This window comes from Phaenicophaeus curvirostris, chromosome 6, assembly GCF_032191515.1.
Source record: "Phaenicophaeus curvirostris isolate KB17595 chromosome 6, BPBGC_Pcur_1.0, whole genome shotgun sequence".
Classification (NCBI taxonomy): Eukaryota; Metazoa; Chordata; class Aves; order Cuculiformes; family Cuculidae; genus Phaenicophaeus; species Phaenicophaeus curvirostris.
This window is the reverse complement of record NC_091397.1, coordinates 46,342,581-46,360,204: the sequence shown is the minus strand read 5'-3', so window position 1 is coordinate 46,360,204 and position 17,624 is coordinate 46,342,581. Positions and strand designations below refer to the sequence as shown.

Here is a 17,624-nt window from a genome sequence, read left to right as displayed (position 1 = left end):
GCAAAGGTATTATCCTCAAGCCTGCTGACAGAATCAGTCAGACTTTGATCCACCAGTTACACTAGTTTCAGGTATTGTTCAGCAATATCACAGTCACTAATTTGTTCTAGGATTTAAGGAAAGCTGAGATCAAACAATCTCAGGCTTTAAGGTAGGTATTTATAATGCCTTATTTATACACAGCAGTGATTTTTTTTTTTTGGAGGGAGGTATATTTCCTTTTGACGCCAAATTGAAAATATGTCCTCATATTTGGGGTTGTACTTTTTTTCACTTGCTGCTTTAAAGGAATATTTATGTTGTGCTTTTTTAACACTACAGTTATTTCTGGGGTACATTTTTCTAAAGCTGAGAGTTCTTATATAAAAAATTGGTCTTCCTGGGTTTAATCAGATATGTGCATTTATCCTTGTACAAAATGAGGTACACCTTACAAAATATCCGATATCAGCCAAACGTTCCCTTGCTCTGTATGTCCATTTTCCTGTTTCCCAGGCTGCAGCACTACACAGCATTAGCAAGATTTAATTCCTGTCCAGCATATTGATATAAAATGACCCTCTAAGCTTCCTGTCAGCTGTGCTCTCGTATTACAAGAACACTTTACCATGCTTCATGTTCATTACTTAGCAACTGATTCTTGCTTCTAAGAACCACAACCTTATTTACATATGCACATAGAGGCACCCCTTTCTTAAAAGTGGAAAAAGAATAGGAATTAAGGGAAGCTATGATTACATTTTATAGAATTGTATGTGGCATGACAAAGATTGATAGTGAATGAGATTCTTCTGTCTCCTCCAATACAAGAATCAGCTGGCAATCAATGTAATCAACACTGCAGGTCTGGAGCAAGCAAAGGAGATGGTTCTTCAAAAAACGTAAGTTAAACTGAAGATTTCTTAAGGTTGGATGTTGTGCTGCCAAAATTTTAAATGAAAAAAAGGCAGGGTAAATTCTTTATTTGAGGGTGGGGAAACAGTTTTATAGAGGGTTATTCAATACAAGCTCAGGAAACCCCAAATTGGAAATTGCTGCAGGCAAAGAGAATACTCTGGGGAAGTAGCCTCAGATGCTTGCCTGATTATTTTACTCCTCTGTTGAGAAGTGCTATAGTGCACTATCAGAAAGAGAATCTGATGTCAGGGAAATCTTTGTTCTGGCCTGATACGGCCAAGTTCGCATTCTTATATCACTTACATTTATTTTGGTCACATCAAAGTTAGTCTAAAGTGACTGCAAATAGAATTCAACCCTTCATATCCTCAAAACCTCCTTTTCTGAGCACAAACACATTAAGGGGAAGTCCAAAGACTAAATAATTCAATGAACTGCCATCATGATTCAGTTTGTTGCATGTACCACGACGAGAACCTAATCTGATAATTTTATACAATGGAAAAACAGAGGGTTTTTCTCAGCGACAAAAATTATCATTCATTAGTGAACAAAATTGCATCTATTCCTAAATTTATTTAGATTGCAGCCAAACCACTCAGACATGTTGGTTGAATGAGATACATTCCTTAATAAGGAAATAACAAGCAGAGTATTCTCTAATACAGTAACATCTAGTTATTCAGAGGGGGATGAGTATGTGCAGAGGGAATATCTATGCATATTACGAGTAGATTTGTGTTTACTGGCAGAATATGCACCTGTGTATTTCCAGGCTGATGAGCAGTTACACAGACACTCACATTAACTCAGAAGAAATGCTCCTGGAGTTTGTACACCTGCTTTCCAAATCAAACAGAATAATCTGAAGGTGGCCTGATCTTCACACAAATCACATGGCTTTGTTGAATCCGTGTCTCAGTCCAGACTAAGTGCTACCCCAAAAAGTATGCACACTATCCCATTGGTAGTCATGTGAATCACTTCTTCCTGCTGAGGAAGCAGGCTAGATATGATGATTTTTTGTTTCTCACCTTAAAAAAGCATCGTCCCCATGCTGAGCTACAGAAGAACATGATTAAATGATATGTCACTGAAAGAAAGGCTATGTCTATTTTCTACCACAGTAATATTTTCTAAAACCACAGTTTTTTGATCATTTCAGAGTGCACTGGGTTTTTCCTGGTGAGTAAAGATGTGCTTACTGAATTTAGAACACAGTTTCTCTCAGCCTGAGCTGTAGATTCTCAGGCTGCATAGTTGTGGTCGGATAACTCCTCTGTGGGGCGTTTGGAGTTTCCTGAGTATGGAGGGAAAAAAAGAATTAATCTGACTCCAGCATTTAACTCATTTGCAGGACTCAGATTGCCTGTTCTGCAAACATAAAGGGTTTGCAAAGAGTGTGTAAGAGCTTCCAAGATGTATAGCTATGTGAGTGCTAAACATAGGGAGCCCCATTCTTCTCTCCGGCTTAAACTGCCAAAGCTCTGTGGATTTCAGCTGTATTATTACCAATTCAAATGTGTTCCAAGTCAGAGGAAAGTCGAGAACAATGTGTATTTATGAAAAAAGGCCAATTCTTGTTTGGCTGAAGTTCATAACCCGAAAAGAACCCAGTAATTCCAATACTCTCCAGCCTAAAAGTTGGCTACATCTTTCACTTATCAGCATCTGTTCTGTGGTGCAGAGCATTAGTAGCATGGAGGTGGATACATTTACTGATTATTTACACCACAATTTTCAAAGTGAGAGGAATGTTTTAACTTAGATGAAGTTACTGTATGAAAAAAAATCAAGTCGATCTAAAAACTAAAGCAGTGCTTCAAAGGGGAAATAAAATACCATGGCAAGGTCTATTCGAGGTGATAGCTAGAGAATAAACACAATTGTATGTGCCGTAAAATATTCTAAGCTAACGTAGTGGTTAAGAAAGGTGCTGAGCTAAGATTTTTGGGAACAAAGGAACATAGCATTGACCTAATTCCTCTCCATTAATCAACAGTAAAGTCCCAATCACTTCCAGAGAGTAGAATTATGCTAAGTTAAGCACTTCTGAAAATCCCCAGAGAAATCGTATACAAGTCTGGCAGGTGTGGTACAAGCACTGCCGAGGTACACCTCCTTTCCTACTGACCTACATGTTTTCAGAAGCAATACACGCAAGTGTGAAGGGATAGTTGGATTTTAATACCCCCATGATTACTTGATGTTCTTTCAAGAATGGCTTCAGTTAATGTGTTCTATCTTGACTTGCGAATGTACACCTAAAAGCAGCAACAGGATTGCAAGCTCATTTCACATTGGCTACTACTGTTCCCAGGTACAGGCGTGAAATTTTCCAGGCTAGATGAGGTTATGAAGTCCTTCCATTAGAGTCATGTATCTTCACTATCATCCCAATCCATCACATTAGCTGTTTCTTACAAAACTGCTCACTGCTTTAGTCTTGTTTGTCTAGGAAGCTCATAAGACACAATCATCTGCTACTGCAGATTTTCTGAAATTTAAAGTTAGCACTTTGCTATAGCACATCTGTGATTTGAATCCTGAATTTAGAGAGTGTTCCATCTGGAAATAAACCTTTCAGATTTGTGAAGGCACATCTTCCTAAGAAATTTTGTGATAAAATCTCATAGAAACAATAGAAACCATATTCTGTATTTACAAAACCTGCATTTAAGGGCCAGCACCAGCTGGGAAACTTATAATTCCGCATTACAAGAAACAAAGATAGTTTATACAAAACAACACAGGTAAACAGATGAGAGAGGATGAGGAGGGCATGGCTTATATAAACAGCACTATATTAAACTGTTGGGCATGTGGTTATTGCTTCTGCAGAATTTCTTTAGTATGGTTGACTTTGTAAAAGAAAGCCAATGAGAGAGACACTGGTACCTGTAATTTAGAGATCTAAACTGAATTGCCTTTCAATTCTTCCAAGCTCTAATTTTTCTTTGTTACTTAACCCAGGATCATTACCGATTCAGGTCAGTATTGGTCAGTCAGTATGTCCTGTGCATAAACACAGGGAGAGCTATAATTAACATTTCAGGAAGATAAAAGGAGTGTTCCATGCAGAGTGCTCCACACACATACACTCAGTTGTGCCAAACATCTCTGACAACTGGTGAAGCAGCAGCCCATGTTAGGCTGTGCAGTTTGTTCAGAAACTACATGGAAAGTGGCCAGCATCAGCAAAGCACAGTTCTCAGCTTCTCCTACATTGCTGAGCACATTAGGGTTTCCAGAGCTCCTGCTCTAGCAGTAAACAAAGAAAATAATTTTAAAGACCCAATACAAATATTTGGCTTCATAGAACAGTTTGCTGGGGTGGCATGAGGGGAGATCAGATAATTAAAGGATGGGATTAAAAAGAAGCCTGACAATTTCAATACTGAAGTCTAAAAATCCTACCATATGACGTCCAACACAAAAAACCAAAGACTAACACTATAGCTTGCAGACCAACAGTAGGAGGGGAGAGACAAAGAGATGGGTATAGAACGTGTTCTTAACCTGTCATAGAGAGACAAGGCTCAACTTGATTCCTTCACTCAGTACGAGTGGACACATGTTCAAATACAGGCATTTTCTTACCCTTGGTTGGGAAACGTTGGTGCCTGCCAGCCCACAGAGCTTTGTTCGTGAAGCAGATTTTAGCTAACGACAACATCACTGTGCTTGAGCACTCACCCTTTTCGCTCGACCTGCCTCCCTCTTCATGGTGCTCAAGGGAACCCATTTTTTTGTCAGTAGAAGGTGTGAAAGCAAAAATGACAGAGATCCTCAACAGTCTTTCAGAAAATGATCTGTAGAATTGCTTTGAATGTTGGCAGCATCGTATGCAGTGTGTCAACTCAGAAGGGAACTATTTTGAAGGTGATTGTAGTTGATTTTCTTAATTTGTTAAATAATAAGAGTTAAAGGCACAGTCTCAGGGGTCTTGTGTCAGACCTTGTATATCATATTTTGTAAGGATAATATTTTATTAAATATTTTCATGAACTTGTAAGCTGCAAAATACAGAGAATTAGAATTTTTCATTAAAAACTCGAATTAAAAAAAATATTAGGTTGTAGCGCTTTCACTGGAAAGTCTTTCCATTTCCTGCAGTTTCCATTTTAAGGAACAGCCCTTTAGAGTCTTGGTAAATGATAGAGGAAAAAAGAAAGTAATTTAAAAAGAAGAGAAAGATGAACCTCAAAAATAAGCAGGCCAAATGGACTTATTTGGTTAGCTGACTCACACCAGAGCATTTTCTGAGACCTATGCTAAAGCCTGGAAAATAAATAAGATCCTTCTGTGAGATTTCCTTTTCCATGGTCCTTGGAGAAGAACTGTCTATTTAAGTATAGACCCTCAGCTCTCTGTTCCTCTTCAGAAGCTCTTATGCTTGGCTTTGTTCTGGGAAACAATTTCCTTTTATGATTCACCTAGATGGTGATTACTCCCTGTATTTAAGCTTCTGCATGATGGAGAGATGAGAAAAATACCACACCAGAAGCAAAATCACATTCTATAATTCTCTTGTCAAGAAAAAAACCATCTAAGCCTATCGGCACAGTCTTTTTTTCAGAACCAGCTCCTTCAGTGTACCCTCTAGATGGCAATTACTGCAGCAGAGTAGTTGAGAAATGTTCTTGGATTTAGACAACTGCCATCGCTGATTAAATATTTCTTCAGTGTCCACATTTCTTGTAGAGGTGCTGAGGATGTCTAAATGCATTATACACACAAAAGGAAAGCCCAGTGAAAATATGCATCATCAAATACAGTTTTCAATCCTCACAAATGCACTTGGAGTAACAGCAGGGTTGAAAACCCCTCATCAGTGAATGTGCTTGTTTCAACACTCTTGATGGGCTGCTAGATATTAAAGAAGCTATTACATATTCTCTGCAAGAAAGTATGTGATACTTCCACTTGCCATAATCTTACAGTAGAGGTCACAAAAATGTCCATGAATATAAACTGATTCTACAATTACAGAACCATAGAATAATGATTATCTAGTTCTACCCCCCTGCCATGGGCAGGGCCACCTCCTACCAGACCAGGCTGCCCAAGGCCCCATCCAGCCTGGCCTTGAACACCTCCAGGGATGGGGCAGCCACAACTTCCCTGGGCAACCCATGCCAGTGCCTCACCGCTCTCATACCGAAGAAATTATTCCTTATATCTGGAGAAACTCTTCCTTATGTCTAGGAATTTTTTACAAGTGTAAAGTCCACCAACTTCACAATCTCAGACCCTCCCATTTATGTAGACGACTAACTTCTATTGATTCTTCAGATGATTTAGACTCCTCAGCACCATGTAAAAACACATTAACAAGTGTCATCATGAATATGTAATTCAGGGTGAAGGGTTATTGAAAATCCCAAGAATAGATGTGGCTACAGATTTTATTAGAACATTGATATATTTTTCATGTGCACCATCTTCCTTGCCTACTTGTCTGAGCCAGCTCCCATATTACTAAGTTTCTCCCTATTAATTTTCCAAGTTCCGTCCATAAATTTTTCCAGAAAATGCATGAAAGGAGCAGATGGAAAAATTGAAACCAATATCTAAACCATGCATATAAGCATTGTCTTTTCTGAGAGGAGGTTGTGCAGTCCCTAGCGCAAAGAGACAAACAAATCAATAATTCCTGAGATTATCCAGTGTCATATTAATTGTGCCATTTTTAGCAGGAAAACAAAAACAAACAAAGCAGGCACTACATACGCAAAACCCATACACACAACCAAATCTGCATATCTGAGTTATTTCAAAAGGCAAGCAGGAAGCACCAAGTAAAATGAGCCGGACTAGCTAAGAAATCATCACACAACAGCTTCTTTGCCTTAATTTTTCTACATAAATTCAACTGTTAATAAGGACTTTTGAAAACAATGGACAGGTTAGACGAAGCTCATTGGACATAGAACAATAGCAGTAGTCAAAATTTCTGGTTTAGATACCTGTCTGAAGGAAGTGCTAAACAGAAAAGGCGAGAGTGCACGTGTGTCCAAAAGCCTAGATCCCATGTGGCTATGTAGGTTCTCATCCTACCAAGTGGGCAACCATCCACAGGCCCATGAGACCTCATCTCCCAGCTGTCACTACTACCTCTGCAGGCATAATGCTGCTGTTCTTTCTCTGCTGAATCCTGTTCCTGACTATTTTGCATGAGGCTGAATAGCATCCAAGAGAATAAAAAAAGAGAGATTCAAACATGACTTTTTTTCCCCTGTGTAGTATTATGGGGTGAATTAGCCTCGACAGAACAAGTTTTCCAACAGCGATGGGACTTGGAACATTGATCAACCAGAATTTAACCTTCTTCCAGAGACAGCAGTCTGAAATAAAAGCAGCCAAAAGGGTGTCCAAATGCTATAAAAATGAGGGAGGTGGCTGTATTTAAGCATCGATAAAATGAATATATTTTACTCAAGTATCCACAAGATACTTCTGTTAGCCAACATGGTTCAGTTCTGCTTTTTGTTTTTCAAAGAAAATTCCTGAATTTCTATGAGAAAAATTATATTGTGTTAAAACTGACTCAGAACTACTCTTTCTGAGCAAGATTTCTCTCCAGGAAAACTTCACAGACTATACTGACACTTCAGCATACTTTCTCTCACTACGAGAGAAGGCCAGCACATAGCAAAAACTAGACAACGCTTCCTTCACCTTCACTCAAAAGCATCCACGACTGGACTGAAAGTTTTGACGCTTACTGAATCCAGATTACAGTCTTTTCCTGGGCCTCTGCATGGGGCAGTTCCATTACTTTGCAATGCAAAACAGAAGATACAAGGCACTGACTGTTTTATCAGGGCATGGCATGCTTAGGTAATGGCACGTTCAGGTAATTTCTTCACACTTACTCTTCTTTCTTTTATTTCATTTGATAGCCACCAGTCACCACTAATTAAAGCAGTTCTTGAAACAAAATTGCTCTGGATAAACTTATAGAAGTGGAGGCTGAATTCTTCTGCCTCTTTCTTCAAACCTCTTCTGAATCCTCACTGTTAATGCAGACAGTACTGTTACGCAATTTGGCTTCCAACATCTGCAAGTACTAACATGTTTCTCCAGATAGATATAGCTGAGAATGCAGGAGCCTGGGAAAGCATATGATGTACTTTGCATAGAGTTGTCTCGACGTCCTTTGAATCCCTGTTTTTCTACATCGTTGACTTTTTCCAGGGATAGGAAAAGTCAGTTACATATTTATCTTGAACTATCAGGAGTACTAAAAAGAACCTATCTGGCACCATGGTTAAATAATAAAAATAAAGTCAGTCTTCTGGAATCAAAAGGCTACACATCAGCCACCTGAAAACCATGAAGGGCAAGAAATTACACTTGCCACAGTTCCCCCAGAAAACAAACCTTACTGGTTGATACAGTCCTTCATCTTCTGAACGCATCAGGCTTTCCCTTTAGCACCCAAAATACTGGACAATGCAAAACACAGTATTTTAATTCACTATTGTTTTGGTATTTCCATGCATACAAGTGCTGAAATTGTTCAGTGTTCTGACCCATAAGAATATCAACTACAGATTTATATTTCAATCTTTAAATCTCTGATTTTAAATCTATAACTTTATGGATTTATGCAGTTAAGAGATTTACTTCTCTCCACAAATGGCTATCTGAGATCAACCAGTAGGACAAAACATACCGCCTGTCTTTGGTTTCTCTCTCACAGCTTGACTAATGTGTCAAATTGCCTGTATTTTAACAAGAAGATGTAGTATATCTGAGAAATAAAATAGTACAGCTCTTAGGAGGTGTTCACATTCTTCAGCTCACCATCCTTTACCCATTTGAAGCAAATATTTTTTATCACCACATGTCAATAAAAACTAAGAGCCAATAAAACAGCATAGCTAGCATTGTGGGGCACTGTTAAACAGAAATACGTGGATCACATCCAGTTACTTCAAGGCATAGCGAGCCTAACTGAGTAGAAGGCAAAAGAATCCCATTTACCACCAAGGATTTGGGGGGGGGGCGAGAGAGAAAGTGGGGGAGAAAGGGTTTTAGTATGATATTTTTGGGGAAAAAAAGAAAAAAAAGGTTTAAATCACCAGCAGTCCTTTACACAGGAATCTTCAAATGTGGTGATTGTCTGTTTGTTGATGTGACTCTGTCTTTGTAATTACCTGTTTGTTTTTGCTGTTTGAGATTCCAGGCCAGCATCATTTCTGCTGAGACTAAATCAGGCAATATTAAGGGCTTTTTGTAACTCTTGGACAAAGCGTCTTGGAAGTACAAAGCAATAGCTATTTTTGCTGGCTGACACAGTCTAGAGCCCAAAGACACATGATTATGCCTTCAGAAAGGCAACAGCCGGAGCACATGATGGTCATTTACTCAGTCTCCTAGTCAGCCCCTTTGCTTTAGGACAAAGGACAATTCCATAACCAGAGCATCCGAGCTCATTGTGCTTGCTACAAGATGTACAGCATAGCTTCTGTAGCCTCTTTGAACCACAGACGCCAGTCATCTCCAGCAACTATTCTTCCAGCAACCTGCTACAGCTCCACTTAACATCCTCAAAATAAAAAGGCAGGAGAAGCCAAACCGAGGCAGATCAAACAAACTTTCCTTCTGTTCAGTCAGTCACTCCTTCAGAAAAACCCATCAGGCATGTCAGAAAAGAATAACTATTCCAAGGCAAAGAAACCAGATGAAGACAACTCTGAGGCAAAGAAAAGGCAGCTCTTTCGCACTGCAGTCAGACAAAGGCAATTCCAATGGCTTTGCCACTCCGGTGTTCTCCATCTTACAATCAACTCCAGAGAGAGGGGCAGAGATAGAATATCAGAGCAGAACCCATGGCATAAGAGACAGCTCTCAGGACCGTAGATAAACCATTGGATGAAAAAACAGTAAATAAATTGGAATAAACAATCCAAACCCTTAAGAAAAACAGGAGCAAACCAAAATCTTTGAAATTTAACCCAACAGCTCAGATAATCCTACAGTAACATAGCTGCTCTTACCTTTGCCATCTGTGCCTGCACGCCATTTGCTTTGAGAGATGCTACTGCTTTCTGTGCTGCTGCCGGACTGTCGAAATCTACAAAACCATAACCTGAAAAATGAACAAACAGACATTTTCATTATTATCCATGTGTATGTGTATAGATAAAGAACGAAACCTTTTCCATTCTCTCATACTGTCTCATGGTCTCCCAGTAGCGCTGCCACCAACACCAGCCATCACACCTTTATTTCTCACACTTTTCCTCCTGAATCTGGTAGGCTTTAAGGAATTGCAATGACCTGAAGCTTCACAGTGCAGGAAAGTACGCAGCAGAGTGGTAGGAAAGGCAGTTCTTTGCCTCTCCTAACAGATAAATGGTCCCTGGCAGCTGGAGGGCAAATGCTTGCAGGGCTCAGGTGCTCTGGAGTCCTGCCCCTTCTCTTCCATAAGAGGAGGCAGTAGTATGGCCCTCAGTGGAACACAAAGCTACAGTTAGCAATGACTCATTTGGTGAGGAAACAACACCTTTTCCCTGTCCCTTGAACCCAGACAAAGATTAAGCTTCACTTGAGGAAGGCAGCGAGTCTCTGTGGCAGGCTGGGGCCATCTGTGAAGGGGCAGGCAGTTCAGTCTTACAGCAGGTGGGAGCGATTAAGAGAGAAATCACAACCTGTGCTCTACAAGCGACTGCCAGATAGCTCTAGAAGATGGTAAGGTAATAAAGTCACAGCTTGGTTAAATCACATCCCTTTCATCTCACCACCTCCTCTGCTGGAACAAAGGCCAGGTCCCTACCAGGAACTGCTTCAGGGTATCAGCTGAACAGCAGCTTAGCAAGCTTAGATCTTAGGGATTCACAAGGGATAATCACCCGCTTTTAAGTGGTTTCCGACTCCCAGTATTTGCATCAGTTTAGTTTATTAATCAGCCAGTCACTTCCTATCTTCTCTTCTTCCTTCTTCATTTTTGATTCCTTTAACCAGCAAGAATGGTATGTTCAAGCAAGACCAGCGCTGTCAAGCTCCTACTAGATATCCACAACTCTGGAAGTATTTTTATTTTTCTAAAGATACAAAGGCGGACAGAGATGACAAGGGATGGACTGTCCACAACTTTCAAGCACTGAGCTATCTCTGATCTTCAACATCATTCAACTGTCTTGCTTATAAAAATTTTAACAGAGTTAAAAAGATGTTAAAATCTCAAGAAGCACCTATTTAGGCAGCTGCATGCATTCCACAATCCATCTAGGGAAAATCTCAGCCGGCATCTTATTAAGCAATTACAGAACAGGTAGGCATGTACTGATTGGACAAGCTGTGGCCAGGGGCCACCTCTCTGGGAAGCCATATGGACAAAACTGAACTGCCTGAAAGCTTTAAAAATATTTGCACAAGTGTATTTATAGCATAGCAGCTCCTTTGCAGACATCTCCATTTACTAGCTCAATACACATCATACGGGAGGCAACCACAGATATGCTTTACTGCCATATCCATTTTTATTTCTTTTGCAAGCCTTTCTTCCTGCTCCTGGGAGGCCTTACTGCCTTCCTCTCTGCACCAAACCAAGGTATAAGAGTGCACGTTTGTGACCACCTTGTCCCTCAAGATATAAACATCTCTTTATTATTATTTCAATATATATACAGGGTTTAGTCCAATGATGAAAGAATTTTGTGCGCATAGACTTTATTCTTTTCTTGGCTTAATTCTCATTCACAAAGTTTTAAGAAAATGAAAGGGAAACCAGAAAAAATAAACAACCAAAAACTGCTGACTTAAGAAGTATGAAAAGCACTAATTTGATAACAAAATCAAGATCTGAACTTTTCTATTCTTTCATTCCCTCAGTTTTCTGGCCTGGTTTGGGTGCATTCTTTTGGCAAGACATTACTATGAATTGAGGAAAAGCCTAAAACAAACGTGCACTAGGACAGCAGATCTAATAAACACCATCATGAAGCAATGCAGTTTGGTCAGCTTGGAGAGGTGGAGAGTGTTTTACCCACTTATATTCTCCCTATTTCCTTTTCCCTTTTTATTGCTACTGAGCATGCCATTTTTAGATTAGTTTGCTCAACATCGCATTTGGCTTTGCAGTGTTATCCAAGCTCTCTCTTCACTGCAGAGTGGCAGCAAAAGTCATGCTGCTTTGAACCAAAAAGCATGCTACAAGAGAGCAAGAGTCCTCCTTGGATTTCTCCAATGCCTCTGCCTTCTGGGAGAGCAGCTTCTGGGAGCAAGGAGGAGATACAATGAGATGCAGCTTCCATCTTGCTAGATGAGAGATCCTGACAAGAAGCCAGAGCTGCCAAATGGGAAACCTGAAATGCCTTGGGAAGTCATGGGATGACTTGGATAAAATGCAAAGTAAATTATTAGGAAACCAAGGTGTTCTTCTCAGGAGATTAAATTTCTTTTTAGTTCTCACCATGTTCATACCTGAAAACTAAGAAGTAAAGGTGCAAAAGAAACTTTTAATATTGGCATTAAAAACAGTATTAATAGAGTTAGATTTTTATATTTTTATAAGTGTACAGTGCAGGCTTCATGTATGCAGTAATAGAAGGGAAATTATTTCTAATATGACTTTCTAGATAGCACAGTAAGTATACACATCTAAGTTAGTTTTGCTTGTAAAAATAAACCGTAACGTTTAAGAATATTCTGGTGTTGTACTATAGAGATCAGCTATATTTAACATAGTGAATTATTGAAGATTAATATCAGTCCATAATATTTAAAGCCATAAGTAACTTCTAAGCATTTATTCAATGGGCACAAGAGGCTATATAACCATATCAGAAATCCACTAAGAGTCTCCAGACAAAAACCTTGCATCTTTAGCTGTCCATTATGCATTCTACTATTATTAGTAATATTACTCCCAGCCTCACTGCAAAGTTGCTCTTTTTGCTTCCCTCAAGTTCATTTTCATTCCAAGTATCTTTTCCTGGCCCTCTCCCCTCCCAACACATCTCTCCACCACACACAGAACATCAGGATAAAATCACTCCATGGCTGCAAATGCATCCAAAGAACATCAATCTGCTGCAAGGAAAGCCAAGTTCCCAGGCTGTTTCAGCATTCAAGTATCCTTACAAGAACCCTGCAATGCTCTATAACACAAAACTAGGCATGCTGCCTTTTTGTACAGTTTATGTTTTTCCATGTAGATGTTTATAGCCTACATTGGTGACATTTCATTTGTTTATAATCGCACTTCATTTTTTTTTTGTCTGGGACACTAACAAAGTAGAGCTGTTTTTTTCCTTTGGGTTGGGGCAGGGAGTAGTTAATTGGTTTTGGGGGGAATTTTTTTAATATTCTTTTCAGAGTAGATCAAGTTTAGGTCCCACAGAAGCTAAAGCTGGGTACTGGGACATCCCTTCCAATTCTTCCTGTAGTATAAATGAATCTCCAGCTCCCTGTACTGAGTCTTTCCCTCCTGTCTGGTCTGTGGCAGGAGCAGGCTCAAACTGTGCTCCCATCCAGCCCCGCCAAGCTGCTGTGGCTGCCCCTGGAAGGTGCAACATGGATGGGTTTAGCTGCTCAGGCACCCAGCCCTGCTCAAGTAATTGTTCCCTGTCTCCTCCTGGGAAAAGGCGGCAGGCTGGCTGGAAGTATCCCCTGGGAGGGATTCAGACCAGGGCCTGCCAATTGGATGCTGCAGCTCAAAGCAAAGGTCTACATTTCTTTTTCCTCTTTTAAAAACAAGTGCAAGCCCCACCAGCCCCAACCTCTTCCAGCTTCAAATTCCACAGCTTTTTTCTTCTTCTCCTTCTTTTTTTTGGTGTGTACACTGGCTCATAAATATTTTGGTCAATGGATTATACTTCCTCCCCCTCCCTCCCCAGTTTTTGTGCAGAACATAATGAAAAATGCACTCAGATTCTAAACCAGGACCTTCAGGCTCTGCTCACAAGAATCCATCATCACCACAGGAAACCAAAACCAAAACTATTTCCCCTTTTTTTTCATGATGCATCCTGCCCTTTTCTTTTAAGATCTCCTAATGCAAATAGGGAAAGCTGCGTTATCCCCTGCTGCTTTGAGAGATGGGAATTTATCACTAATGTGAGCCCTTCACCTCAAGTGTACTTAGACTGAGGGTGACTTTGGCTCTTCAATGCTATAAGTATTCCAGGATCTTGAGGGTTTTCGCAGAAAATATTACTAGTTTGTACACAGAAACACACACACACAAAACCTAAAGACAAGGCTACCCGGATTAATTGTTAAACCTTTCCTCTAAGAAAGAAAACACCTGTAATTTTCTTTTGGCCTGATGCCATCAGAGGTAAATAAATAAATTCAAGGAATAAACCCAGTATTTTTGTACCTGTGATGGAAAGAAAACAGCTAAGCATCAGCAAGCACAAGTTTACAGCTAGCTGCATTAAGTGCTACCCAAATACACTGGCAGACACTAAACATCTCCGTCTCGTATAACCTAAACGGCTGGGGGCCTCCCAGTCTCAGTTTCTCAGTTCCATAATTAAGCTTGGCAGCAGGTTCAAATGAATTAAAACTGAATGTCACTATTTCCTCAACAAATCCCTCATCCTTGTTTTTTCTTACTTGTCAGGAGAAGACCAGCAGAACAGCAATTAGTGGTAAGCAGTGCAGTGAAAAAGAACCAAGTATACACTAATTAGGTCACTCGCCAAACACATTCATTTCATTGGCAGATTTAATCAATGTTTTCCTGAAATGTCTTAAATCTCCTATGCTAATTTAAAGTTTTGTTATTGTTGTTACTTTAAACACAGATGGGATGCCTGGAGATTTTCAATTGCTTTCCGCAAATCCATTTCAAAATAACAACCCCTCATATAGTATATCATCAAAATTTAGGCACAGGTTTTAGGAAATGGTCTCTAATTTTATGCCAACATTTTTGTGCCTGCAAATACCTATGGGTGCAATTTTGTGGATTTAAGTAATTGCAGGTGTGTAGAGCTCTTAGACATCAAACTTTGAATTGCTCTGACTGATCAGGTACTTAAGGGTTATGCCAAATAATTTCAGGGACTGCCTCTCACTTGCGGTTCCCACAATTATGGTACAGCCCTGGAGCGGTGGCACACAGCAAAGGCCAGATCCTCCTGGCACACATGGGCTTCATAGTCTGCCTCCAGGGAGCTCCTCTCACTTCATGATGGGAGTGAAGTCCTGGCTGCCTTTTAGGAGAATTGAAGCAGCATTAGTCACAGGAAGCAAATGGGAACAGAGGTGTCCTGGAAGTTTGGACCCCCAATTACTACTTACATCTAGCACACCACAGCACTTTTTTGCATGGAAGATTTTTTCCATCAGCAGAAATCATTGCTAATAACATCAGAAAGGGAGCTGTCACGGCTGCTGAACTAATCTGTACCCACGCCAGATCGGCTCTGCCCACCTTCCTGCCTTGAGCACTCACCCCCAGGTTCTCACAGAGTCTCCCTCCTTCCTCCTGGCACTGCCCTCTGAACCGCCGTGCCCACGGCCCCGTGAACACAGGGACTGAAGGGCAAGCACTCAGCCGGGCACAGTTCTGCACTCATCCCAGCTCTGTCCTGATGACCCAGCTGAAAGTAAAATTAAAGAAAAAAAAAGAACAGAAGCGTGTGCTTCACACACAGAAGAGTGAGGTGTGGAGGGCCTTGGCCCACAACTGAGCTGGAGCTCACAATAGCAACAACCTCCAGCAAGCAGGCTAAGAAAGGAGAAGCCATGATGAACAAGGGAGGATAAACTGGGGCTAGTGAACTCTCAGCTTCACCCTGACACAAGGCCAAACATCACATCTGATCTCTGGCCAGGTGCTGCTTTAAATCACTTGGATTCAAGTCAGCTAGTACTCCACATTTTGCAACACCACACACACAGGGAGAAAGGAAAGGACAGCTCACAGCCAGACAAGAGACTGGCATGGAGTCTATGTTAATTCAACTAATGTGCCCATGTAAGTAATCTCATTATTTTATAAAAGAATAAAGCATCTAAATATACCAATGGGGAGCTCATACATACTGGGGAGCTCTTGTGGTTCCACTGAAGTCAAACAACTCACTTCAGCAGAAGTTTTAATGCTTTGTTTTTGTTAGCTAACAACTTTGAATCCATAGAGCACATCCAGTCTGACAGATGGGAAATCGGGACTGACAGCTTCCCTACAGAACCTTCAGCCCTGCAGGTCTCTCTACAGAGGGTCTCCAGCTCTGCAATTCTCCCTCCTTGGCGTGTTTGACTTTGGCACAATGAGGTTTTTGGGCAACATAAAATTTGCATTAATCTTCCATAAAATTACATAATAGTGGAGAATCCTCTTTTGAAAGATAAATCCAGATTTGCTTATGTGTAATTACAACAATTTTGTTATACTTAAAACTGTTATTCTAGGCCTGATGTACCAGACCATTTGGAACTCTACTTCCCACCAGGACATAATGTCTTTTTACCACAATGAAGTTCTCAGTCCTTGTTTCTGACTGTCTAGAATTCAATATATTAGATCCGAAATCCAGAACAGACAAGACTGGACATATCAAACATGTTGTGTCTTGAAGAAATGCAGGTTCTTTGGGCAAAAAGAAGGATACAGTCATCTTAAGACAACACGTGCTTTCTTCAATCAGGGTTTTTGTTGATCTTGCTCAGAATTCGGAAATTTAAAAGGGGCTGTGAAGAGGGAGAGGAATAATAGCCTAGGGAAAGGGCAGCAGTCAAATCTATTTGTTGAACTGGGAAGCCATGAAATACAATACATTTATTAAAAAATGTAATTTTTTTAAATTTCATGATGCTACCTCCAGACATACCTGTATATATAGATGATACATTTGAGGACACCGGCAAAAAATCTTTACACAAACACCAATATATATACACAATTTAGGAAATATATAATAATCGGTGAGGCATTTCTCCTTCACACTTAGATGAAAACACTTGATTTCATAAGAACCTTGCCCAGCATTTACTTAGAGTGTCTCTTGAAAAAGCAGTATTCATTCTGACAATCAGGTAGTCCACAAAAAAGTGATTATCTAGTAATTTACTGTGCAATTTTCAGACATTGTTTTATGCTCAGATAAAGAATCAAATTAAAGTCTTATAAGACTTGGAAAATTAGAGTTAGCAAGCAAAGAGGTTGAATCACCCTTGAACACAAAATTACTGAAAACAGCTTTTGCTTTCATTGTTCAAATCGTGCTTAAATATTCTTACAGCTCCAAATGCTCAGAGTAATAGTAAAATAGTCTACATTATTACTATTTTTAAATGCCTACTCTTCATAAAAATGTTCTCAGTGGCTAGAAAGTGGTGAATCATCACCTTTTAATTAAAACAGCTAATATATAGTGAGAAAAATAATTGGAAATGGAGAGTCTTAAATGTGAGAAAGAAAAGATAGTCCCTTCATTTCAGATCACTCCCCAGAGACACACCTACATTGTTAAGTATGCATATATAACTGAATTTTTTTGTTTGTTTTAGCTTGATATGGAAATACGACACAAAACTGTCACTTTGATTATATTCCTGCAATGATTTCTTTTACCTCTTGCATTATTCCAATCCCCTTTATAACAACAGAACGAGAGAAAAACAGCACCATAGGTAACTAACAAACAATTTTTTAGACATCTGTTTGCAAACACATCTTTAATTTGAACATTCAATTACTTTGATTTAAACACAGTGTATATGAATGCAGGTTATTATTAGTTGCACAACTAATTAAC

At 39.8% G+C, this 17,624-nt stretch overlaps 1 protein-coding gene across 5 annotated transcripts in view; it reads right to left on the bottom strand.

Annotated features, from left to right (window-relative positions):
* Window positions 1-17,624, bottom strand: part of RBMS3 (RNA binding motif single stranded interacting protein 3) — a 614,750-nt gene that overhangs the window by 256,115 nt on the left and 341,011 nt on the right. For all 5 annotated transcript variants that reach the window (XM_069860070.1, XM_069860068.1, XM_069860072.1 and 2 more), the window contains one exon: window positions 9,906-9,997. In XM_069860070.1, coding sequence (XP_069716171.1) covers window positions 9,906-9,997 — 92 coding nt within the window. The remainder of the gene's footprint in view (window positions 1-9,905; window positions 9,998-17,624) is intronic.